Here is a 25,044-nt window from a genome sequence, read left to right as displayed (position 1 = left end):
TTCATATCTGCTTTGCATGCAGAAGGCCCCGGGTTCAAACCCCGGCTTCTCCATTTTTTTTCGCTCTTTTAAAAAATGTAGTGTGTCTAGTGTTTTCATGTACCTGAAAAAAGGGAATTTTGTTTTATGCAAAAGTGTAAAAACTTACCATTAGCTAATATCTATTCAATTTTTTCTTCTTTCTAGCATGTGTGTTTATATAAAAATTGAGAGATAACATTGTATTCCTAGCAGTGAGATACTAGTTACTGAAAGGTTATTTTTAAAGCATTAATTATTTTTTTGCAAAGAAAAGTCATTTACATAAATACGATAGAAGTAAAGTATGACAAATTGCATAAAGATTAAGCTTTTTTTAGTTACATGTCTATGTATGCAGTACAAAATGGTAAGCCCTGAAGCACTAATGTGATAACAAATAAACATTCAAGTAACGATAAAGTTTGACAGGTCCGAGATCCGAAAAATTCAAGCTCATAGAGTCCAAGCATTAAAACAAACAATGTTGTTTAGCACGATTTAACAATAGCATGGCTTTAATTTAAACGATCCCAATAATAATAAAAGCGTTCGCATAAAGTACCGAATTTAACAGAACAGCATTGCTTAGTCATTCTATTAGGTCAAATATACAGATTTGTGATCCATCTCCTATGCCCGGGCACCTAGGCTAAAAAAAAAACTTACTTAAATCAAGTAATTATAAGCTTTATAGATGTCCATCCTCAATAATCTAAATATCATGCATGGTATCAGCAATCCACTGATAAAGTATAATCCACATGAAATCCAAGTATTAGCTCTTTGATAACCTTATTAAGAGTCCTCGATAACATACAGAGTTAGGATAAATAGTCCAAACGATTTTAACTTTTTTTCTTTTTCTTTTCTTTTTTTGTTGTTGTTTTGATGTCAGGTTATCATGGCGCTTGCAAGTTTAAAGGCGGATTTGATTGCACAGCTTCAACCTTATAAATCGCATATTAGTGGTGGTAATAATATTCGTGTATTCAATGACGTTTCCATTCGGTCTTCGCTTTACAAACAAGACAATCCAGAGATCATGGGGTCAGATGTTATGGGTCTTGTAGTGATGAAGAACGATGGTAGGATAATGTTAAGCAAACAAGGCACGGAGATCGAACTGTTGACCTCATCACAGCTCGTATTTAGATATTTCTTACAATCATTTGCCTATGAAAACGAAAAAGAAGTCATCAAGCACACATATATTATATGCGATGCGCAAAACATGTATCTAATACAACGACCCTTTACACCCAGGTTTCATATGGAAGCACAGTTTGACCCATATAAAACTATCATATTTACCTGCACAAATGAAGACGTTCAAAACTTGTAATAAAAAACGCTAGTTATCTTGTGAAATAAAATTCTTGGAAAAGTATTTATGTCAAAAATTTGGTAGCAGAACAAGATGGGGAAGTGATGTAGGCAAAAGATTTTATTTAAGTATATGATAATAAGACTGGGCTATGGTGGGCAAGTATCTAATCATTGGGGTCGAGGCGATAAGCGCTGTGGAAAGTGAAGATATAAAAATATGATAAATATAAATAAGGTTTGGAGTACGTTTTGACAGATCTATGATCTGCAGGAGTTGTACGGAGGCGGAGATTTGTTTGTTGTTGTTTTGTTCATTTTTTTTTTTTTTTATTTCTTGAAAAAAGTAAAAATAGGAGAAAGGAAAAAATTGGAATGTTGGAGGAAAATTTCAAAGACATGGTTTATGGGCTTTCGTCCATCAACCAGTGTTACTGGCAAGTTTCAGTAAAAGTAATAGAAGAAAATAAAAATAGAGATTTAAGATAAAAGTTCTTAAAAAGTGAGCACCAGACTATATAGTTGTCAACTGGAAAAGATAAAATATATTTATATAAGAGGGTAATTTATACGACGAAATCAGATAAGAGTGGTATTCGAAGGAGTATAGTTAAATACGTAATGGAATAGCTACAATGCTGATTTTACAGAAGGAAATTACAAGCAATTATAATAAATATAAAATCACAAAGACTTAAAGTATTAAGACTTATTCAGATTAAAGTAAAGAACAAACTAATTATTTTATTATGAATTTTTGGGAACCTTTTATAGAAAAAGGTTCAAAAAGCAGTAAAAAAAAAATGAAAAATCTTAAGTCAAAACGACAAAAAGTGCCGTGTAACACCAGTACAAGGTTGATTTTAGTGGCGGGATAGCAATGCTATTTTTTTGTTGTCGATGATATGGCAGAAGCCAGTTGAGAGTGGTATCACCAGTGCAATAAGAGGCCTCAAGGGAGAAAACACTATCTGGTTGGCAGATCTGGTCGATTTCCAGCATGATATCCGATAGGATGGGCCACCAAAATAGCCATCTATGGTATGCGTGGGTTTGTTGTCGTTTTATAGATGGTGAGAGAATGGACCATTTGGGAAGCTGGTTGATGATATAGTCTAACGGGTTTGGGCTGCTTGTAGGTGCTATATTGAATTTTTCCGCTACCCGAAGACAGTCAACCAAATGATTCCTTGATGCATGGTGGTGATCGCAGCGTGAGCATGGTACTCGACGAGCAGAAAGCCAGCCCATACGCCATCGGAGTAATCGGCTTCTTTCGAAGGTGGTCATAGGTAATTGTAGTATTGGGTCTACGCCAATATACGGTCGACATGCTTTTAGGAGGATGTTGCCAGTAGTTGTTGTAAGGCTGATATTTAGTTGCTGTTGGCGGAATCTCAATATGGCAGGGGCAAGCTTCTTATCATTGACTTCGATCCAATGTTGGTACGAAGTGTACTTGGGAGGAGTGTTAATGGTAGGCCAAATTTTGCATGTATTTAATAGACGGGGCCATTGAAATCTTGTCGAAATTGGGGCTGTGATCAAATGGGGTAACATTGACCCAATGAGAGTCGCTGTAGGTAGCCTAGAAATGCGCACATTACTCTTCAGGCGGATCATGTCGATTCACTCACTCATGTGGGGAAGGTTGGTGATGTGTTTAAAGACGGTGGTTGAAGCCGCTTTGTGTCCACCAAAAGCCCAGACGAGGACATTCGTCCTGGGCTTTTCTCGAGTACTGGTAATAAAGCAAATATTCACCTTATGTATATAAGCTCACCAAAAAGTCGGGAGGAGGACGACATTCTTGTTTAATCCACTGTTAACCTGAAAGTAAAGTCAGACATTATCGAGTAAGAAAAAGTGATTATAGTGAGTTACCTGTCGACCCGACTTGTAATTTTGGGAAGAAATGTTCCATCGTTGAGCCTTTTATATAACTTCGAGACTGGTGATGCAGACAAGATCTTTTTGATTAATGATCTCGAAGCTAGTTTAAATTTCCGGGATGGAGTTTCTTTTGTAATCATGACTCATGGGTTAGGCACAGCAGCCTCTTTCTTTCTTTTTTTCTTTTTCTTTTTCTTCTTTCTTGATTTCGTTTGTGTGGGTTCTGTTTGTTTATTCATGACTAGATTTTAGAACGTAAAAAAGGCAATAAAAAAATTGACATAGATTTGAGACGCGACTTTTTAAAGTTCAAGTCAGATGGCCTGGAGGTGGGACATATTGTGGCACCATCCTCTGCAACTTACGAATGAATTTATGGATGGGTGTATAATTTAGAATGTATGGATGGGTGTATTGATGAATTCATGGATGAATGTATTGATGAGTTAAGGATGATATTTAACTATTTTATTTGATAATAGGGTGGGATGTTTAAAAGCAGAGTGTATGTATAATACTTTGACAGTAAGAATGAATTTGTTTCATATAATTAGATAAGTAAGCTGTATCACCATTGATAAACTGATTGTTTATGCTGAATTCGGAAATTAAAAAGCTCGATTATGATGGCAAAAAGTGCAGTCTTAATCAATTGTTTGTATTTACTACAAACAAGTGGGGGCGCAGAAGAAGATTTTTAATACAATTTTACCCCACACTATCCAAATATAATTTCTTAGCATTTATATTCACACGATTTACTCACTCTTGTTCCATTTGCTATAGGAATATCTGGATAGAAGAACTTTTTTTTTCTTTCTTTATGAACAGCCTCCCCCCCCATACACTCTTCTTCTTTTCAGCCCAAAACCCGTTTTTTCTTGTGACCTACTAACCAAAGAAGGACATATGCATATGAAAATAAAATCTCACTGACTTTTTTTTTTTTAATAAAAAATAAAGTTTATGTTTGCCAACAAGTCGGAATTAACTGTACTAATCAAACCCCCCTCTCTATAACAACTGAAAAAGTATTATTATATTGTTGTGTTATGGAGATGAAACAACAGAAGCTCCCAGATGAATTTCCTTTAAACAACAGCTGATCAACTTCAAAAAAAAAACCTCTGTTCATCTGATGTGATTGACAACTGACAGTAAAGACGTAAATGGTACCATTTGACAATACGTCAAAGCATATCGATGCTTTAATCATTCTATTCTTTTATCGCCTATTCATAGACACTATGACATACGGACAAGAGAAGCCACTTTTTAAAGTACCCATATAATTTATTTTTTATTTATGTAATTGCATAATTGGGGTTCGTAACACCGATAACATATATTCCCCGCAAAAAAAAAAAAAAAAGATTGTAGCATGCATGAAAATGGCATCCTTTTTTTTTTCGTGAGTTCTCTGGACACGAAAAAAGATCTGGAAGCTCTAATAATAATATTATAAATAAAAATATTACCTCACACGCCCACCTTCCTTTCTAGATTTGTCCAGACGATACGATACACAAAGGTAGTTGACAAATCCATGTAATACTTATCAACCAGTCGGAAGCCATTACTTTGTCATCATATTTATGGAAGAGCCAGTCGGAAGCCAGATCCTTGTCATCATTTTTATGGAAGAGCCAGTCGGAAGCCAGATCCTTGTCATTATCTATATGAACATGATGTAAATATCATGTTACGTTATCATTTCATGTGTAAAAAAAAGGAAAACTTCGCATAAACAGTTGCTGCGGAATACACTTTATAGTCATAGTAAAAGTCCTTTTCCATAAAGGTAAACTCATGTTTTATCAAATGGATCATATAATAGAGCACCTGTCAAACCATCTGAGAGTAATAAAAACATACTTTCTTAAACTCATTTTTGAGCATTGAAAGGTTTCCTTAAGCAAAAAAAAACCCCAACGGTCATGTGGGAGTTTGAAGGTAGCTACACAAACAAAACTAGACTCTAAACATCCCAATTACTTTCTATTTTCGTGTGATAAGGAAAAAGTCTTTTGGGTCTCTTGACGAAAAACGCGTCACGATTTCTCGTGTATAAATACCGCAACATTTTCTCCCTTTCTTTTCTTTTTTTTTTTTTTTTATCTTTTATTTTACTCTCTACTTTTCCTAATATAGTCCACATGCGCAATAACAAAGAACGATCTCGCAAGAATAAGAATGTTAGTATGAAAACAACTTAATTTTTCGAACTCTTGATTAACTTTTTTTTTTTCATAACATGCAGCGTCGACCAACGGACAATTCACACAATTACGCAAATACTCGAAATCAAAGGAACACTGAACGAGGAAAACCGATTCCGATTCCACAAGGTCCCGGTCATGAACCTATCAAAGTAGTCTGTAAGTTGAGCCTCTCATCCATTGACAACCTCATTCAAATTATCTAATCGATTCACTCCATTCATCTATAGCTCGCATGAATACAAGAGATGATTCACAAGAGTCAATACCAAGAAATAAAAGAAGGGATGTGTCTGAAATGGTAAGTAACATGAAAGGATGTGTGTGTGTGTGTGTGTGTGTGTGTGTGTGTGTGTGTGTGTGTGTGTGTGTGTGTGTGTGTGTGTGTGTGTGTGTGTGTGTGTGTGTGTGTGTGTGTGTGTGTGTGTGTGTGTGTGTGTGTGTGTGTGTGTGTGTGTGTATGTGTGTGTGTGTGTGTGTGTGTATGTGTGTGTGTGTGTGTATGTGTGTGTGTATATATGTGTGTGTATATATGTGTGTGTATATACGTGTGTGTATATACGTGTGTGTATATACGTGTGTGTGTGTGTGTGTGTGTGTGTGTGTGTGTGTGTGTGTGTGTGTGTGTGTGTGTGTGTGTGTGTGTGTGTGTGTGTGTGTGTGTGTGTGTATGTGTGTGTGTATGTGTGTGTGTGTGTGTATGTGTATATATATGTGTGTGTGTGTGAACATGTGTATATGTTGAACAGCGTTACTAAAACTTTTATTCTTGTATAGACACATAATGAAAAGACAACTAAATTTATACCCACACGATCCAGTCGTCGACTCCATCAAGCTTCTGTGAAAGAAAAAGCTTCTGTAAAAGAAGAAGTTAGCGAAGTGATAGAGATTTTATCTGACGATGATGACTCTCCTGCTCCTCCATCGCCATCACCACCACCTATGCCAACCTCGTCTTCCTCTACAAGACAGCAATTCCCGCCTTCAAGAAAGCGGCGACCCATTGGGGTTGATAGTGATGATGAGGATCGCCTGTTCGAATCACAACAAAGAGTATTTCACAAGCTGAAGAGTGAACGAGAACGAAACCAACTGGCCCGTGAACAGCAATCAGCTCAAGACTTAGTCACAAGAGAGGAAGAAGCTACCGCCTGTGCAGACGCTAGAGCTGCTCTTAGATCCCAAGACGAACGATTGTCACGCATCTATCATTCTGATTCCACTGGTGCATCATCCCGACATCAAGCCAATCTGGATTACCTGGATAGAATTAACGCTACTACCTATCAACAAGATGTGAATCAAGCCATCAATTCACCATCTAGCTATATCGATAGTCTCAAGGATAGTGCTAAAGCTCGTCTGGTCGAGAAGCTCAATACCCCTTTACCTTCAAATTCGCCCTTCCCTACTGTTCATAATTTACTAGCACAGGATACCCGTGCTTCGCGTGCTTTGCGTGCTCAGAAACTTGCCGAGATCAGAAACAAGCCATACCCAGAAGCTTCTTCTCCAATACCCGCTTCGCCTTCTGTTATACCTGGCTCTTCTGCAGTAAGACCTCCCCCACTTTTCGCAATGCCTGGGTCTCCTTCTGTAAACCAAGCCTCTCCTTCTGTAAACCAAGCCTCTCCTTCTGTAAACCAAACCTCTCCTTCTGTAAACCAAGCCTCTCCTTCTCCCATTCCTGTCTCTCGCCCCGAATGCGCCGTTCCTGGTGATGATCATATACCCTCGACCCCGACTGGTTCACGCAAGCGATCTATCGAATTGATTGAAGATACTTCATCTTCTACTGCCGCCACCGCCTCGGATCCCTTTGCATTCCCCACTCCCTCAGAGATCCCTAAAGTGCCTGCTGCCCATGTAAACAAGAAGCGTCGTTCAAAAGCTTTGAATCGTAGTATTGTAGCTGCTGAAGCAAGCGTTGCTCAAGCATCAGATTCATCTGTCAATAAGTATAAGCCCTCGCCTACTAGTACCACTACTGTTGCTGCTGGTTCTGGTACTGACAGTCTCAAGGTCGCAAAGAATCATGAGTCAACCCTAACAAGTCAACGGAGTCAACGGAGTCAACGGAGACGTAATCAACGGAGTCAATCGAGTCAACAGAGTCAACAGAGTCAACAGAGTCAATCAAGTCAACAGAGTCAACAGAGTCAACAGAGTCAACAGAGTCAACCGAGTCAACCGAGTCAAGTCCAAGGTTCAAGTTTGTCCCCTCCTACAGATGAACGATATCCTGCTAGTACGAAGGGTGATTTCATGTCATCATCCCATGACTTGTATTCTTCTACTACTGCCGCTGCCGAGTCAAGCTTCCATAGTCAAGATCCTCCTGCTTTGCCCGATCTTTCTGACCTTGGTAATGCTATTTATGAGCGTGTTATTGCTAAAGAGCGTGCTGCTATCACTACACCTAAACATGATGCTGGCTTTGCTCAACGTCCCACTGCTGCTGCTACTACTATTGGTGAGCGTGAAGCTTCTTCTTCTGCACATGAATCTGAACCTTCCCCTGCTCCCAGACTTACTGCTGAAGAGATTATTCGTCGTCGTGAAGAAAGGCTTGAGAAGAGACTTGGCCTGGTTTATACACGTTACAAAGCAAGGTCCGCTAAAGTTCTCGAAAAGTATCAGGATAGAGCCTCCACCCCTCCCTCCACAAGTGGTTCGCCTTCTCCTCCTCCTCAACAGCGTGATGAAACTGCCGAACATGATACTGGTGTTACTGATGAGCGTGAAGACTCACCTTTTTATTTTGGTGCTACTCCTTCCCCTGCTCCATATCGCAATGCTGGCTATGGACCTCCTTCGACTACTGATGAGCGTGAAGCTTCCTCTTCCCATTCCAAAAGTGGACCTTCCTCTGCTCTTCGCCGTGCTGCTGCTGCTGCTACTGCTGTTAACCGCCTTGATGATACCGATGAGTGTGAAGTTTCCCTTTCTCAACGTGGATCTTCACCTTCTCATCGCCGCACTGCTGCCTATGAACGTGGTGTCTCTTACGAGCGTGAACTTTCCCCTTCTCGTCTTGAACGCAGGTCTTCTTTTGCTCGTCGTCATCGTGATGATGATACTTGTACCTTTGAGCGTGCAACTACTGCCTCCTCCTCGCGTAGTTCTGCCTCCGCTCGCCCATCAGGCGTTAGTTTTGGTCGTGAAGCAGTAGCTTCTGGTCCCTCGACTGTAGCCGATGACATCATGACTCTAGATGTCTCGGTTGCAGTGCCCTCTGGAGATGCGGGTAATGTCCTTTCTTACCCCTCTCGGTCTTCTGGTCGTTCGTCTCGATCCTCTCGACGACCAGTCAAGATCTCTCCTCCTGGACGGTTTACCCAGGAGGAGACAGAGGGTGGCCACAACAACAAAAATCCACCTACCACAGTACCGGTCGCCCCTTTAGCATCCTCAGGTGCAGCCACCGATGTTGAGAGCCTTCATCCCTTAGGCAAGGATGGTAGCCTCTTGACATACCCATACAATGGCAGAAGATCCGTTAGCCTCTTCAAACGTGATCTCTGCCGCTTGGAGGAAGAACGTCTTTTAAATGACTCCTTAATTGACATCTTCCCCAAGGTATGGGGGGACGATTACCCCTCCGAAAGAATCTACACGTTCAGTAGTTTCTTTTTCACCCGGCTGTCTAGCCCAAACACCGGCATCGACTATGACAAGGTCAGCCGGTGGACAGCCCGGGTGAATCTCTTTGAGAAGGAGGTGGTGATTGTCCCGGTGGCTCAGGACATGCACTGGTACTTGGTGGTGGTTGTCAACCCTGGGCTTTGTCTCAGGGTTGACAAGGGTTCAAGACAACGGGCCACCCAATATAGGGTCGGTAATTGCCTCAGCAAGCACCGGTAAGTGGATTATTATTAATTTTTTTTTTTTTTTTTTTTATTTTTTTTTTTTTTTTTTTTGCAAAACTCTTTTACTTATATTTTTTTTTTTTATTGTATGTAGACCCTATATGGTTGTCTTGGACCCCCTGCAAGGTGACAGGACGGACACCTGTCACCTTGTGGGCAAATACCTGGAGCAGGAAGCTCTCACGAAGCTGGGTGTCCAACCAGGAAATTTCCTGGTACCCAGCATCGCCCACCTGGATTGTCCTATGCAGGACAATGCCTTTGATTGTGGGGTCTACTGCTTGTATTACATGAAAATGTTTTACACAGCTTTGGACTCCACAATCAAAGTGCTTCTGGTAAGTGCTTTTTTTTTTTTTTTTTTTTTTTTTTATTATGAGTTTGTTTATTAACCAAATCCCTATTTTTTTTTATATATTTGATTGCTGAATAGTCCAACGCTAGGGCAGATCCACGGTGGGATCCTGAGGGAGAGCTTCCTGGCTTCAGGGCCACCCTGAAGCAGCTCATCCTTAAAAAGATGGGTTGCTTCAGGGATTACCTCAAGGAAAATGCCGCTGGAAAGTAAGTGGTCCCTTTCTTTGCTTTTCAGTGGTGTTTTCCTTGGGGTAATAAAAATAAAAAATTTATTTTTTATTTTTGTTTAAATCTTCTGTCTTTTTTTTAAATGTGTGAGTGGTTTTTTGGTTGTGTAAGAGAGAGAGAAAAAAAAAAGAGGAGTGGTCTTTAGTCTTGAGAAGGAAAAAAAAAAAAGAAGAGTGGTCTTTGGTCTTGAGAAGGACATGTAGTCTTGGAGAGACAAAATAAAAGAGCTCAAGTTGGTGTGATATATATAAAAAAAAAAGAATGGTGTTCCAAGTTAAAAATAAGCTCAAGTTGGTGATTATCTTAAAAAAAAAAAACCGCAAAGAATAGGTCTAATAATCTTTTTAAAACAAAATATTCTTGTTGATCTTTAAGGTAATAAATAATAGTGGTGTAATAAATAAAAAAAAAAATCATGCTCTTTCTTTTTTTTTTTTTTTTTTTTTTTTTTGGTAAATGAAAAGCTTTTGGGTCAAAAAAAGTAATTTCACGCTTTAAATAACAAGAGTCAACTGCTGGGAAATACTGACAGCCTTTCGAAAGAATCGACGTCGAGATGGACATGCAAGGATGAACGGACAACAAGAGAAAGAGACGCGCGCTACTCTCCTATGCCCTACAAGTTTCACACTCCACTTCCACATGTACACAAAGGTCGCTTTGACAATCACTCGAGGACTAAAACACGCCCGAATACACTAAGGACGTTACACTCGAACACTCTCACCTTCTCATTTTACCCATATCCTTAACTAGGCACAATTTCATAATCCTCGCATAAAGCAGCCCGTTCGTCATGCAAACACACAAGCCCGAAAAATTTCCACTCTATTTCATCGTCCTCACGGTAAATCCACATCCATGTCCTTCACTTGGGTGATATACAGTTTGTAGAGTTGCAGTGATAGCAGGATTTTTTATTTATTTATGTATATGACAAGACGCAGGAAATTAAAAAATTAAGCAAGAGGGCTGATGAGCCTACATGAATAGAAAAGAAAAAAAAAAAATAGAGAGATAGAGAGAGGTCAGTACACAGGTAAAGAAGAAGAAAGAGAAATACAACTTACTTGAGGACTGAAGGTCTGGGGTTGCTACGGGTCATACCCAAGTAAATGACAAAGGGAATGAAACCCCAATGGATAATAGTCTTTGTGACATCAGCAACCTATACAAGTCATGTCTGCTTTTTAGTATTTCCCTTGACTCTCTGTCTGTCATATTCGCACTATTTACCTTGTAGAGGGCGTCCTTGGTAGAATCGTTCATTTTTTGTATTTTTTTTTTTATTTGTTGAAAGAGCTTAAAAAATAAAGGGAGGGGGGTTGGCTTTTATTTAGTTTTTTTTTTAGTGTAGTAAATTTGATTGGGTGGCTTGGGTCTAAAATATATATAAGAAAAAAAAAAAAAAAAAACCAGTGTCTCTTTTAGAAAAATAAAATTATTCTTTTTCCCTTTTGATAATGTCAGAAAAAACCGTGCCTAGCGAAGAAGAGTTAATTGCTGCTATTCAGTCAGTCAAATTAAATTCACCCGAAGCAGGTGTTAAGACTGTCACTAACCAAATATTAAAGGAAGAACCCGCATGGCAAGTATCCGAGAAGCGTGTCAAAAAGTTCATGCAAGCTAATGGCTTGACTCAAACTTCTGTCGCCAAAGCACCCGTCAAGTCAGGTCTTGCTGACGACCCTTCTATTCCTGTTTCATTCATTGACCCTAAATTAGACTTCAAGTCAGTATCTGATGCTGTGGTAGCTCGCATGGTCGACCAAGTCACCGGTAAAGGTCTCTTTGCTGCACGCGATATCAAGAAGGATGAAATCTTGTTCACTGAGAAACCCTTCGTTTATTTCCCTCCTTGGGAAGGGTTCTCTTTAGCTCGCAGTGGTCGTGCCTGTGGAAATTGTTGTAAACCTCTTATATATCCTAACCGTTTAACTCAGCATTGTGGTCACTGTAACATGTATTACTGTAGTAAAGAATGTCGTACCGTTGCCTGGGATAATTTCCATCAATTAGAATGTGTCAACCTCAACCCAGAAATCGGTAAATTCATCTCATTCTGTGAAATGGAAAAGTGGCAAGCCCCTATGGCTGTCTCACGTATCTATGCCAACATGATTTTATCGCATCAACGTGGAGAATTGGAACAAATGATGGGCCATTTAGATGCCTTTGCTACTGTCAGCCAAGAAGAAAGACAAGCCAAGGAAACAGAGTGGATCTTCATGGAGGGTCCTACACGTGAATTATGGACAAAAGCACGTACCTTATTAAGTAACGCCTATAAGTCACCTCCCAAGAAATGCAAGATCACCAAGCCTTTACCCGACGCATTGATCAAACAATTATTTGATGAAGAGGAGACCTTTTTAAATTACCTTGGTAAATTCAATATCAACAATCAAAATGGTGGCATGTATCTGGTCCATTCCCATATCAACCATAATTGTTATCCCAACGTCAGTATTGATTACCCTCAACGTCAGTCTCAATATGTGATTACTGTCAGAGCTATCCGTGATATCAAGAAGGACGAACAGTTATACGAAACCTATGTCAATCCTCGATGGAATAAGGAAACTAGACAAACCTATTTAGACAAATCTTACTTATTTACCTGTCAATGTGAACGTTGTAAGACAGATGGTCCTCTCACAGATGATTTACGTGCTGGATTAAGATTAAGAGATTAAAAAAATATATAATTATACATATATATTTATTGTTATTAAAATTCTTGTAAAATATGAATGATTGTATTCAGGCCTTGTAAAAATCCATCATCTGGATAAGTGGATCCCATCTCGGGCGGATAAGTCATCTTGTCTTGATTTTCTTCCATTTCAGTACGAGTAATGCAATGTGTGAAATCAATCAATTTCATAGAGATATCAGTCATATTCAATGCATCGTATACAATTAATAAACTCGAGCCGTAAAATCGATATCCAGCCATCTTTTCAATCTCGACATACAATGCCTTTAACTTCTTGATCAAGATGGGTATCCATAAATCAATCCCGTTCAATAGGAAATGATGCACAGTCTCTCGAAATGACTCTGGGGTCAACACACGGCCTGTATATTTATCTTGAATTTCATACGATTCTTTATCCAACTGGTACACCTAATCAACTACTTGTTCAGTCTCTAATTTGACAGTTTGTACAACGATTATATTCATTTTTTTTTTTTTTTTTACCTGCATGCCACACACTCGCACCCCCAGTTTACCGCTGGTGGATTGTTCACATTTGGCTTTTTGGCTGGCCATTTTGGCTTCTGAAACATAAACTCCGTGCTGTCTTGTGCCCATTTTCAAGTCAAGAATACAAGGCTTCTTTAGTGACAGTGTCAAATCTTCCATGACCATAAACTTTTCTCCCTCTAGAATGGGTGTTGGCTCTTGTTGCTTGTTGACGGTACAGCACTGTTGAAACTGTGTTAAACGCTGACGATCACTTTCCAGAGCAATCTCGGGGTATCCGTTTGCATAAGAAACATAGATGGTACCCATGTAACGAGGTAAAAACGGCACAAGGCCTCCATGTTGCATCAAGTCTTTGTAAACCACATCTTCATGCGTCTTTATCGCTTTACAAAGAGGTCCATTCCGTATTCTAAACATCGCAACATGACCTCCCGCTTTATGCTTTAAAGGTAATAAGGTAAATGACTTGAAATCTTTCATTGATTACATTCGTATCTTCTTTCTCTTTTTCTTTTCCACTTCTTTCTTTTGCCCTTGGTAACGTCAAAAAAAGATAAAATTAAATGACACACGCACACAACAAGCACACACACACAACAAGAAAAAAAAAGAAAAGTAAAAAAACATGATAGGACCCCCATTTTCTTAACTAAAAAAGCAAATGTTTTTTTTTCAACCAGCGCATAAAAACATGTCATTATCGGGATCCCAAGAGTTTTCCCGATCATTTTTTTTTTTTTTTTGACAGCATATCACTCTCTTTTTGTCATGGAAATTATATGATTTGATGGAAATTATATGATTTGATGAGAGACTAATGGTTCATAGAAAGTAGAATCTTGATCTAGAACTGCATTTTCTTACAAAAGGAAATTAGTTTTTTTGGACAAGCTCTGTTAATAGAGAGTTTAGGGGACTCATATTTTCACTAAGTGTTACACTACAGCATTCACAGTGACTTTTATCACTGTCCTAATACAGACTAGTAGAAGGCCAATAACATGAATTTTAAAAAGTTGGTCTTTAAAATATGGGATATTGACAGAAGCGATTGGCTTATTTCAAGGACAGACTAGTGTAAGCGTTTACACTAATAGTGTAAAAAATGGTGGGAAAAAACACTACTCTGATTTCCAAACAGTATAATTTACTTTTTAGTACAGTGTAAATTAATCCCCTAAAGTCTCTATTGTTGTCGTAAATCAGATACAAAGAAATTGAGTAGCCGCGCGAACCTCATGCAAAACTGAAAAATAAATCACACATCAACTAGAATACTCAAATGCTGTTAAAATAATAATAATAATAATAAAAACCCGTGTTCACTACAGTTTTCTTTCCAATATCATTTAGAAAAAACAAAAATAAGTGGAGAAAAAAAGAAAAAGCGTCTAATAATGTAAATATAAAGAAATATGTAATAACACTAAAAATTATAACGCATTTACTTGTATATGAGTCTACTGAAAGCCATCTTATTACAAGCTGTTCAGGATATTTGAAAATATAATTACAAGGAGCAGCTTTACACACTGTAGTTATACTACAAACTAATTAGTCACGCATACTTATTCTTTTGCTAAATATATATCTTTCTTGACGAGATGAAAAGTACCAAGGACTGGTTTGACTTGAACACTTACATACAGAAGGGAGTTTTTATTGACATATTCTTGTCATTTGTCAACAGGCAAACTGGTGATGGAAACACAGTCTAATTTAAGGGTAGAATCCTGTAAGAGGAGTACTGTATAATCTCTCCCTCCATTTATCCGTTTATTGAAAATTAAAAAGCTTTAAAAAAAAAAAAAAAAAAAAAAAAACTTGTTACCAATTCAAATGTGATCAAGAAGGTGTCCATGATCAAATTCTGCAGCTATTATGTGATTTCCAAACAAAACAATGAATTTTGCACCACTATTACACTTTACAGTCAGGAGGCAAATATTCAGTGTAGCATCATCTTGTTATTTTTTGAAACAAAGTAGCTGCTTCGTACACAACAGATTTCTTTTGATTCTTCGGCTATAATAAGCCATGTCTCCTTTATCTACCTGTAATCAAATAAATATGTAATCGGTATCATTTCCACAAGTATTGTAATCATCAAACTGAAATAGCTCCAAGTTTTTAAACGATTTCAGGCTAATCTCAGTCACCTTTTGTGTCCATAAAATTAGCATCGCATATCAAAACTTGGATATTCGGTAAATGAATACAAGATAAATTCAACGTTGCTTGAAATGGGGTAAGATGGAAAGATTTAAACATTTTTATATCCTCTCTACCATATTTGATGTTATAAAATGATCTTTGCGTAGTTGGAGCTCCTTTAAATGAGTATTAATATAGATGGTCTTATTGAAAATAGCATCCATTACAATGCTACAGGCTTGAAGGTTTGGACAGTGATTCAGAGCATACCGTGTAAATACAAAGGCCAACTCTGGGTTGCCATAACCTATGTGAATATTAGGGCGATCAATAATTTCAAGCCCACTGATTGAAAAAACCTTATCCGGTGGATATTCATTTAATGCTAGTTCAAAGGCATGTACAATTTCCGAGTTGATAGGTTTACGCTTAACGAGGCCAATATGGTCGTATAACGGGTCCATGAGTAAGTCATAACGGAGTTAATATTATTTCATAACGGGTCCAGGCTTAAACCATAACGGGTCCAGGCTAAGTTATAACGGGGCCAATACTATATCATAATGGATCCATGCTTAAGTCATAAAGGGAACATGCCGAAGTCATAACGGGCCCACGCTCAAGTTAATTCATTATATGAACACTTAATGCTATTTTTCAATAGTAGTAGGTACAAGCAGTAAACAATTTGATCTTTTCCAAAGTATGTCAACAGCAACGATTATGGTATAGTATAAAATATATTTATGTTGTAATAATTAGGAATAAAGTTAAAATAAGGATAGGAATATAGTAGTTAAAATAAACGAATTAGGATATTAAGAAGTATGGTATGTAAAACATGCTACATAATTTGGCAGTTTTCCTGTTCGGCATGAGCTCTTCTGGACTTCTCGGCTATGCGAACACTATCCTCGTAATATTTTTTTCCTTTGCTGCCATTCTGTCTGTGGTCCAGCTTACTTTCAACGTCTTGGTTTAAAGCCAAACTTTTTCTTTTGCTTTGAGGTACGTTCAATTTGTTTTCAGCAGGACCATATCCTTTTGACGCTGCTTTGCTGTACCACACAAATGCTTGTTTTTGATCAGGATTAACACCAACACCAAATTCAAAATAAATGCTGCAAAAAATAGAAGTTAATTAAAAAATTGAATCTAATCAGATTACTACACTTAAAAAGCAGTATTCATACCCAAGCATAAATTCTGCTATCTCGTTGCCGCTTTCTGTTGCCCGAACACACCATTCATGTGCAATGATTGGATTTGGATTTAAAAACCCAGGGATGCCTTCTTTATAAAGTCTCGAAATTTCAAGCATGGCACCTTCGTGCTTCTTCTCCGCTGCTTTCAAGTAATAGGTAAATGCTTCGGAAACATTTGCTTCTGTATTGAGATGGCCATGTTCGTAAATGTAACCCAGACGAAACGTAGCGAGCACCAGGCCAAGTTTATCTGCTTTTCTGTAATAATGAACAGCAAGATTATAGGTTTGGCTTGAAACACTAGGTGCTATAAGGGTGTTTCTAATATTTATAAAGTTAGAACTTGTAAATCTTTAAAAGAATATTAAAAATTACCTATCCAAGCCGATACTTTCTAAATCGTTAGAGTAAAGACAAGCCAAATCATAAGCTGATCGAGCACTTTCAGGCTTATCTGTATCCGCAGCCTTCTTCAAAAAGATTAAACCTTGGCGAACATCCTTTTCTTGATTTAATAAACCGCGAAGCATAATATTTGCAAGTTTCTATAAAGAGAGAAATAAAAGTTACTATATGTTTCTATCTTGAGCTTTAATACTACTATTTACATAAAGGGATAGGATATGGTTTTTAGAAGCAGCATATCTGTAGTTCGAAAGCGCCTTTTTATAATCTTTACGGTATTTCCAATATTCTGCTAATTCGTAATGCGCTTCAGTCGAGCCAAACTTTGCTGCTTGTTGAAAGCATTTGAAAGCTTTAGCTTGGTTTACTTTTTTATATTGGGAGCCGACAAACACGCCAATCGCTTTTTTATCGCCACAGTGACCATGCCATTGTCCCTTGATATAGAGAGCTTCCGTGTGGTTAGATTTTGCTAGTTTTTCAATCCAGTATTCGGCCTCTTCTTGAAGTCTATCACGCGTGGTATTCTTTTCACTTTCAACGCCATAGAAAGACACTAATTGCAAAAGATACTTTGCATATGTAAACTGGATATTTTTATCATTTGTTTTAGTGGCCATACGACGGTAGGTTTTGATTGATTCTTTGTCATGGGTTAAACTGAAGGATGTCATGGCAAGTGGCGAGCTAGTATTGATATTACTGTAATCATCGGGGGTTGTAGAGTTTTCAACTTCCTGCTGGTCTATCGTTGATTGAAAAAATTTAATATCTTTGTTTGCAATAATTGGGGTCATGAGTGCTTGGTTGAGCTCTGCTAATCTTTTCACGTCAGATACCAAAGAAATATCTTGTGATTGAATCGTTGGAGTAAGGCAATGCTCTTGCTCAATTTCAGAACTTTGGCGAGATTTTTGCGAGTTGCTGTAATCTTCGGAATTTGGATTATTGTTGTTACTAGTTGCATCATACTCCTGTTGATGTTGGTAATCTTCTTGTCCGAATCTCTCTAATTCTTGCTGTTGTTGAGTACTGTAACCTTGTTGATAATAATGTGCGTACTCGGTGTTAGGTCGGTTTTCTTTTTGGTTACCAGAGTCTATTGAGTGATGAGAATTATTTGAACAAGGTGAGGTACGCCCACTTGTAAGACTGGGAGTATTCATCGAGGCATCAAAGGAAAAATGGCCAGAAGCTCTATTGTCTACGGGCTCCAACATGTAATTGGGTGATTCTTCTTCATATTCGGAAGCATAGAATTGATCTTCCTCAACCTCGTCTACAGGTGTCATCATTTTATAATAATTGGTATTAAAATTTTCATATTGATAGGATGGGAGACTACTATTTGAAATACTGGGTGATGGAATCTGAGTCTTTAAAGCAAAAACACCACCGTATTCTTCTTCATCATCGTCATCTTCTTCGTTATCCATACCAGAAATACGATTGTGGCTCAACATTTCAAATAATTGCTGGGCGGTGAGCTTATTTTGGCTTTTAGAAGAATCGTTCGACGATTCGGTCATATTGTTGTTCAATTCTTTTGGGGTGCCTTTATTGGGAATTTTAGGAAGTGGGCGGTTCTTTCTGACAGTGTTCACATATTGTGTATGACTGGAACTGGTTGAAATAGAGTCATTAGGTGTCATGGGGGCACTTGAAGGGGGGAGAAATGTAAAATCCTCCAATTCGTCTTCTTCAAAGATTTCATCGTCATCAACGAGCATCATACTTTGTAATCGACTTGATAAAGTTGGTTCAGAAAAGCCAGTGGTACCTATCTTTTTTAAAGGGGTATATACAGGGATTTTATGTCTTGTTCTATCAAACGCAGTGGAATCTGGCATAGTATATGGGCCTTCTTGAGTAAAAGACATTCAGAATAAATAAAATAAAAAATGTATGAGAGAGTAAAAGAAAAAGAAAAGAAGAGAGAAAAAAAAAGGATTATTATTGATTTGTAAATGTTTAAGCAACTTTGGTTAATTGACAATAATAAACAATCCTGCCCGCAACAAACGGGTGTACTATTTAGGTAAACATAAACAAATCCAAAAAAGGAAATCTCAAAAAGCTTGATTTTATTAAACAAGTTTATTTTTAAGAGAATGATAAAGTGCTAGACTTGATAACAGCTTAGCATCAGGTGAAGATTTCCAGGCATCCTTCAATGGAACTAGTTTCAATGTGATACTTTCTCCTTGATCTCTGAGTCCACTCAATTTACCTTCCAGCTTATTAATCTCGGAACCCTCCATGTTTTTGATACAAACAAATAATCTTAAAAACTCGTCTGTTCATGAGCATAATCAGTAATTGGATATACAAAAACCCCCCTTTCAAAAAATACCTGATCCTCCAGCGGAAGGATATACACCTCGCCATTTATCACCATAAGCCAACTGAGTCATATCATGAAGCTCATCTTCTTTGATCACAAGCCCTAATTTTACAAATCTTAAGTAACACCTTCCTTTAACGTGTTGATTGTATAACTCGTTACCTGTTTCTTCCTCAATCTCCTTCGCAGCTGTACCTGCAAAATTACCTGAACCATCCAACATACCCGCAGGCAATTCTGGAAAAGAAAGATGGGGTACAGGTACTCGAGGCTGAAGAGTCAATATAATTTTATCCTCCTCATTTTTTGCTCTTAAAACAATCATCATGGAAACAGCACCACCTCTCTTTTGTAATAAATCACAACCAGTTAAAAAACACAATTTTTTTTTTCTTTCTTTGTGTGCCATCAACATAACTTACCATGAACACAATGCCGGGTGCATTCTTACCGGTTTCTTTAAAAGTAACATTGGCTTTGAATTTTACAAAACCGATTTTTTCTGACCCAAAATAATCAATACTTTGGACATCGATCGAATTGACATCCATTTCATTACGACGCGATTCTTGCTGTTCAGAAAATGCTTGAAGCCAGTCTTTAAATGGTTGAAATGTCAACACTTTGTTTAATTCTGAGGCTGCAAAGGAACCTGTCAAGGGCACTTTCTGTAAGGCAATATTTACTGAGGGCAACATTATAATAATGGTAAAAAAAAAAAGTGAGTTTAAAACTTGGGCAAACACAAATCCGTAATTTATGCGGCTTGCTCAGAAAATAAATAAAAAACATGGTCAACTTGCATTAAATTATAAAAAAAAAACCATCCCTCAAGTGTCAACATTCATAATGCCAACGCTTGCTTAATTATATATATATATATATATATAAAACAATAATAAACACTATCACAGCTTATTTTGATAAATCCTATTTTGTAATCTATTTTTAAAATAATGGGGTATCTTTTTTGAAGGAAATCATGTCGTATTTTAATTGAGTGTTTGCATGCGTTCCATATGAATGTGCTGATATATCACGGTAGTGGGATGACTGCATAAGAATAATAAAAAAAAAAGAACAATGGCCTATTTCGATTGTGTGAAACAAAATGGAATCAAGTTTTATTTTTAAAGGCTTCCTTTTTAAATAAATACAAGAAATAAATACAAGGTTTTTTGAATGCGCATATTGTATTTTGTTACATGGGATCTATGCCAAGTTTTAATTACAAGATTTACTTCTATTCTTTTTTTTTAAAAATAAAAATAAAAACATGGGTATAATGCAAGTAAATATGAGTGCACTGTATATATCAATGATGAAATGTGGAATGCAACATAATAAATGTAATCTGCAAGCGCGTAGTTTTCCCAAAGATGATCATGATTGAACGAATATTGACACATTTATCGAGATATTATCAAAAGAAAAAGTGGCTAAGTAGCAAAGTTATATTTTTTAATTATATGTTAGAGTCAGCATTGTATTAATTTTAGTGACAGGGTATTTTTCAAAGTTATGCGATAGTAACAAATCAAATTCAAGTCATAAGGTGTGATCCCAAAAAACCATTTTCAAACACCCGATCGCCAGCAAGAACGAAATTGGCCTGTATCATGCCTAGACCTCGGCTAGCCCATTGAGAATAGTTTTGTACCAGCTCAGACAACAACAGCTGGGTAAAAAGCCTAACAGAATCGGGAGAAAAACCACCGACCAAGAAGATACCCGTAGTGGCACAGAAATCCACCTGTTTGCCGATCATATTGTAGAGAGATTGGGCAATGGCATCATTAGACACCATAAACCTGGTGATACAGCGCTAGTACGGATTTAGATTTAAAAAGGGACAATTATTATTATATAACAATTGTGATAGTGAGCACCAGACTTTTAGTTGTCAACTTAGTTTTATTATTTATTAAGAGTATTTCTGTATTGATCTTAGACGATAAAATATATGGATAAGACAATTAAATGCAAATCGATAATAATACAGTGAGAGATGAGAAGAGAATATAGTTCTTAGATGTCAAAGAGAAAAGAGTTTACGACGGGTTTATGTAAGAAGATGATGTGATTGTATAATTTACAATAGACAACAAACAGCAACAAAAAGCGGAGGAAATACTACTAGTATCAATTACAAGATAAATCCCACTTTTAGGTGAAGACAAAACTGAAGAATATTTATTGAAAATGAAAAAAAAGAATCGTATTTATAGGAAAGATCCTATCCGGTGTAACAACAAGCCACATTATTATTGGCTGCAACACTGGGTAACCATCCGCAGGGACAAGATTGGCTAAAATTACTCTTAATTGGCTTACGTGAACGTTACCACCTGGCAAAGTATACCTTTGGGTACCCAGAAAAGAGGTTTCGGACACTTGGGCCCTAACCCGACCATTGGGAATAGATGCCATGATTCGCAAAGGAAAATGACGAGAAAGCACCGAACGAAAAAAAGGAGGAGAAATAGCACAACGTGCACCGTCGAAACGAATGAGGTCACTCAAAAAGAGGACAGGAGAAAAAGGAGAGCGGGACTCCTCCACCAGACGATGAATTGCTTTGAAGGAAAAAGTATCCATCGGCCGGTGAAGGATTGAGGAGAAAAGATAGGAGACTACCGTAGCCAAGGTTAGACCCTCCTGACTGGACTTGAAAACAGGATTATTAAGAGCCAACAGAAGAGTCTGAAATGCCTTGGCACGGCAGGAAAAGAACGAGAAAATGACTGGAGAAGGGAAAAAGCGAGCATGGGTATTCACCACGGCAACAGTTGCCTCGTCTTTCAATTTTTCAAATAGAGAATCCGCGAAAGACCCAGAAACACGAAATTCCAAAACTTCTTGTCTCCGCGAGACCTAAATCTCTGCAAAAATTGGACAACCAGGGTGCAAGGCCGCTTGAGTTATTGTATACTTGCTCCGGAGAAAAGTCTTTACACTGGCGGTCTGAGTTACTATTTCTTGCGAACTGTATCTGTTTAAAGATACAGTAAGCTTGCACTGAAATCAGACCATTGGAGGGATCGACACTCGCCGGGGAAAACTTGAAACCACCAAGATCATTGATATTGGACATATCATCCTTGCGCATTACCCCGGGAAAGGCACCACTGTTGTCCTTTTCGAAGAAATGTGAAATAGTCGATTAACACAAGTATAAATACGAGACAGAAAAAAGATGAACTTTATTAAAAATAGGATAAAACCTGATATTTAAACCAGGCTCGGAACTTCAAATAAAGAAGTCCCAAGTATATGTATATTATACTTCAACTACAACAAAATGTTCCAACAAGCCAAGGTAATTGGTCCAGAGACCCGCACAGACAGTACCAGAGGGGGCACAAAGGGTAACCGCCAAGTCGATTGTAATATTGTCCACCGAAAAATACTCCGGATCAAAAGGAATGGCCTTCAAAGTTTGAAGAACAAAGTCTTCAGCCTCATCATAAACAAGATTTGGCGAAAATCTCAGCTTCAACCCCGTGGTTCACGACTACCACAAAAAAACCGTCAAAAAGAGATAAATCGGTACCATTGTCCTCCTGAATTAACAAGCGCATCTGACCAAGGTTTTTGCCTTTTTTTTTTATAAGACATAATGAGTATGAATAGATATGACGTTAAAAGTTGAAACATTTTTTTTTATGTTCGAAACGAACTATTATGAAAGTTTATTAGAAAGTGTGCTATTTACGGGGGGTGTATGTACTATATTTATAAAGAAAAAAAAAAGGGAAAAGATTAAGCGGTGGCAGTTACAATTTCGGTAACCATATCTGTAGGAGCAGCTGTTACAACTTCAGTAGCAGTTGGACCGGCTTGATCAGGTTGTCCGCCTTGATCGGGTTGACCGTTTTGGTCAGGTTGACCACCTTGATTGGTTTGTCCGCCTTGATCGGTTTGTCCACCTTGGTCGGTTTGACCATTAGGATCGGTTTGACCATTAGGATCGGTTTGACCATTAGGATCGGTTTGACCATTAGGATCAGTCTGGTCGGTTGGAGTGGCGCCACCATCGGTTGGGGTAGCAGCAGGATCTGTAGAGACATCAGTAGCAGTACTAGAAGGACCAGCTGCACCAGTTTCTGTGACATTAGCATTGGCGCTGGTAGAGTTGATGATATTATCAATCACATGCATTACACCATTATTGAAGAAAATATTGGGGTGAACAATGTTGGTAGTGTCATTCAAGGTGATATTTCCAGAGGTAGAGTTAAAGTAAGCAGGGAAGGTAACATTACTGAAAGAAGTAAAGTTTGTGTTACCATCATTGGTAAGTGCATTAGCAGTGATATTGGGAGTGAAGTAAACACCAGGGATAAAATGGTTCATAAACAAAGCTTCAACAGTATCATTGTTCATGTTCTGGAAGTCAACCTTCTTTAGGGCTTCGGAAGTGGGTGCGAAAAGAGTGAACTATATACATAGAATAATTGTTTTAGGGTTTAATTCCTAAATAATTGTAAAACAAAAACTTACGTTGGTTGAGTTGTTCAAGGTGTTATTAATAGAAGGATATTGCTTAATCCAATCTTCAAAAGAATCAAGATCATCTACTTGATCGATTACAACGCTTGGCTTCATGGGAGGGATCAAAACTACATTTTAAAATTTTAGTGTGTTTTTTGATGATCCGCAGTATTTTCTAAAAACTTACCAGATGCAATAATGTTTAAGAAACCATTAGTAGCATTAAGATCCTTGACAAGGACTTCAGTATCATTTACACCGTTTCCAACCTCATATTGAAGATAAGAGCTATTAGCCTTCATCCATGTCTGGTTATGGAATTGCTCCCAGGTAGCATTATTTTCAATAAGAATAGGCAAACCGGAACCGTTAAAGAAGGCAATATTGGATTGGTTAGCCAAAGAGTGGACAACACTGAGAGAAACATTACTATCAGTCAAATTGGTTAAATTGACTCTTTCGCCAACAACGTGGTAGGACAGGAGATCAGAGATTGTGATATTATTAAAGGACATGTTAGCAGGGGGATATTCGCCTGTAGAGTTGAGCTTATTAGCTTTGGCGTAGGCCTTCCATACGCCGAGGATCTTGGTAAGAATTTTGTCGTTGGGTACAAAGGCTGTAAGGTTACCAGGTTTTTGCAAGAGATCAACAATAGGTTTATAGCCCGAGTCAGAAGTGACTAGACTCACAAACTTGGATGTATTCAAATGATTGTTGGGGGCAGTCAAAAGTTCATAGATGGTACTATTAGCAGTACCAGCAGTTGTTCCATTACGACCTTTAGTAGTTGTTCCATTACGTCCTTGAGTAGTTGTGCGATTGCTGGCTTGACTTTGGGCAGCAATAGCAGTGGCACTGACAAGTGCAAGAGTTAAGTATTTACCGATATGCATTTGATTAAATATCCTTTAAACGAAAAAATAGTAATATTATGAACTCTTTTCTGTTGGGGGGTCTTTTTATATATTCAGATATGAATCTGTTTCAGTGAAATAATGCATTACACTTTCACGTTGATAACATCGTCAAAATATTATTTATCAGGTTTTGCTTAACCCCATGTCACCCAATGGATGAATAATGGACCTTATGACATATTTTTTTTTTCTTTTTTTTTTTTTCAGAAACCTTGGCATGTTTTTAAAACAAAAACGAAAAAAGACATGCCCAATTAAAAAAAAAAAAAAAAAAAAAAGGAAATTCAGATATTAATATTGTACAAGCTTTTCAACAACGGTAGTAGCGTCCGAGGAGGCCACACCATTCAGCCAGGGATAACGTCAATCATCATTAAATATAACGACTGTTACAT

General features: G+C 37.8%; 11 protein-coding genes across 11 annotated transcripts; 3 read left to right on the top strand and 8 right to left on the bottom strand.

The window, feature by feature from the left end:
* Window positions 1–325: 325 nt before the first annotated feature.
* Window positions 326–1,363, top strand: EV154DRAFT_476713 (uncharacterized protein; the record flags this gene model as incomplete). The annotated part of the gene is made up of 3 exons (XM_051598055.1): window positions 326–388; window positions 716–793; window positions 917–1,363. 3 exons carry the CDS (start codon window positions 326–328, stop codon window positions 1,361–1,363), a joined length of 588 nt encoding a protein of 195 aa, XP_051462763.1.
* Window positions 1,364–2,256: 893 nt separating this feature from the next.
* On the bottom strand, window positions 2,257–2,766 carry EV154DRAFT_402200 (uncharacterized protein; the record flags this gene model as incomplete). Its single annotated transcript, XM_051595299.1, has 1 exon — window positions 2,257–2,766. A coding segment is annotated over one exon (510 nt), but the record flags the coding sequence as incomplete, so codon positions are not given.
* Window positions 2,767–7,618: 4,852 nt separating this feature from the next.
* Window positions 7,619–8,844, top strand: EV154DRAFT_493088 (uncharacterized protein). The gene has a single exon (XM_051599762.1). The coding sequence runs from the start codon at window positions 7,690–7,692 to the stop codon at window positions 8,629–8,631; it is 942 nt and encodes a 313-aa protein (XP_051462761.1). The 5' UTR covers window positions 7,619–7,689; the 3' UTR covers window positions 8,632–8,844.
* Window positions 8,845–10,872: 2,028 nt separating this feature from the next.
* EV154DRAFT_558679 (TOM7 family-domain-containing protein) lies at window positions 10,873–11,182 on the bottom strand (the record flags this gene model as incomplete). Its single annotated transcript, XM_051605503.1, has 3 exons — window positions 10,873–10,894; window positions 10,984–11,081; window positions 11,150–11,182. The coding sequence occupies 3 exons, from the start codon at window positions 11,180–11,182 to the stop codon at window positions 10,873–10,875; spliced, it is 153 nt and encodes a 50-aa protein (XP_051462760.1).
* A 161-nt stretch (window positions 11,183–11,343) lies between these two features.
* On the top strand, window positions 11,344–12,615 carry EV154DRAFT_493075 (uncharacterized protein). The gene has a single exon (XM_051599761.1). The coding sequence runs from the start codon at window positions 11,377–11,379 to the stop codon at window positions 12,607–12,609; it is 1,233 nt and encodes a 410-aa protein (XP_051462759.1). The 5' UTR covers window positions 11,344–11,376; the 3' UTR covers window positions 12,610–12,615.
* EV154DRAFT_493074 (uncharacterized protein) lies at window positions 12,616–13,726 on the bottom strand. The gene is made up of 2 exons (XM_051599760.1): window positions 13,119–13,726; window positions 12,616–13,066 (listed from the first exon to the last, which is right to left on the bottom strand). Exons 1-2 carry the CDS (start codon window positions 13,605–13,607, stop codon window positions 13,052–13,054), a joined length of 504 nt encoding a protein of 167 aa, XP_051462758.1. The 5' UTR covers window positions 13,608–13,726; the 3' UTR covers window positions 12,616–13,051.
* Window positions 13,727–15,187: 1,461 nt separating this feature from the next.
* Window positions 15,188–15,745, bottom strand: EV154DRAFT_476708 (uncharacterized protein; the record flags this gene model as incomplete). Its single annotated transcript, XM_051598054.1, has 2 exons — window positions 15,188–15,286; window positions 15,416–15,745. The coding sequence occupies 2 exons, from the start codon at window positions 15,743–15,745 to the stop codon at window positions 15,188–15,190; spliced, it is 429 nt and encodes a 142-aa protein (XP_051462757.1).
* Window positions 15,746–16,012: 267 nt separating this feature from the next.
* On the bottom strand, window positions 16,013–18,543 carry EV154DRAFT_456630 (uncharacterized protein; the record flags this gene model as incomplete). The annotated part of the gene is made up of 6 exons (XM_051597380.1): window positions 16,013–16,402; window positions 16,475–16,807; window positions 16,862–17,031; window positions 17,095–17,774; window positions 17,925–18,170; window positions 18,339–18,543. The coding sequence occupies 6 exons, from the start codon at window positions 18,541–18,543 to the stop codon at window positions 16,126–16,128; spliced, it is 1,911 nt and encodes a 636-aa protein (XP_051462756.1). The 3' UTR covers window positions 16,013–16,125.
* Window positions 18,544–18,954: 411 nt separating this feature from the next.
* EV154DRAFT_435447 (uncharacterized protein) lies at window positions 18,955–19,956 on the bottom strand. The gene is made up of 4 exons (XM_051596790.1): window positions 19,658–19,956; window positions 19,398–19,581; window positions 19,245–19,337; window positions 18,955–19,187 (listed from the first exon to the last, which is right to left on the bottom strand). The coding sequence occupies exons 1-4, from the start codon at window positions 19,931–19,933 to the stop codon at window positions 18,979–18,981; spliced, it is 762 nt and encodes a 253-aa protein (XP_051462755.1). The 5' UTR covers window positions 19,934–19,956; the 3' UTR covers window positions 18,955–18,978.
* A 725-nt stretch (window positions 19,957–20,681) lies between these two features.
* Window positions 20,682–22,418, bottom strand: EV154DRAFT_547656 (uncharacterized protein). Its single transcript, XM_051604771.1, has 3 exons — window positions 22,168–22,418; window positions 21,570–22,109; window positions 20,682–21,060 (listed from the first exon to the last, which is right to left on the bottom strand). The coding sequence occupies exons 1-3, from the start codon at window positions 22,342–22,344 to the stop codon at window positions 20,779–20,781; spliced, it is 999 nt and encodes a 332-aa protein (XP_051462754.1). The 5' UTR covers window positions 22,345–22,418; the 3' UTR covers window positions 20,682–20,778.
* A 521-nt stretch (window positions 22,419–22,939) lies between these two features.
* Window positions 22,940–24,676, bottom strand: EV154DRAFT_547654 (uncharacterized protein). The gene is made up of 3 exons (XM_051604770.1): window positions 23,917–24,676; window positions 23,739–23,857; window positions 22,940–23,675 (listed from the first exon to the last, which is right to left on the bottom strand). Exons 1-3 carry the CDS (start codon window positions 24,623–24,625, stop codon window positions 22,998–23,000), a joined length of 1,506 nt encoding a protein of 501 aa, XP_051462753.1. The 5' UTR covers window positions 24,626–24,676; the 3' UTR covers window positions 22,940–22,997.
* Between the last annotated feature and the right edge of the window lie 368 nt (window positions 24,677–25,044).

Source organism: Mucor mucedo (genome assembly GCF_025094135.1).
Source record: "Mucor mucedo strain NRRL 3635 chromosome Unknown EV154scaffold_6, whole genome shotgun sequence".
Taxonomy (NCBI): domain Eukaryota; kingdom Fungi; phylum Mucoromycota; class Mucoromycetes; order Mucorales; family Mucoraceae; genus Mucor; species Mucor mucedo.
This window is presented reverse-complemented; position numbering and strand designations above follow the sequence as displayed.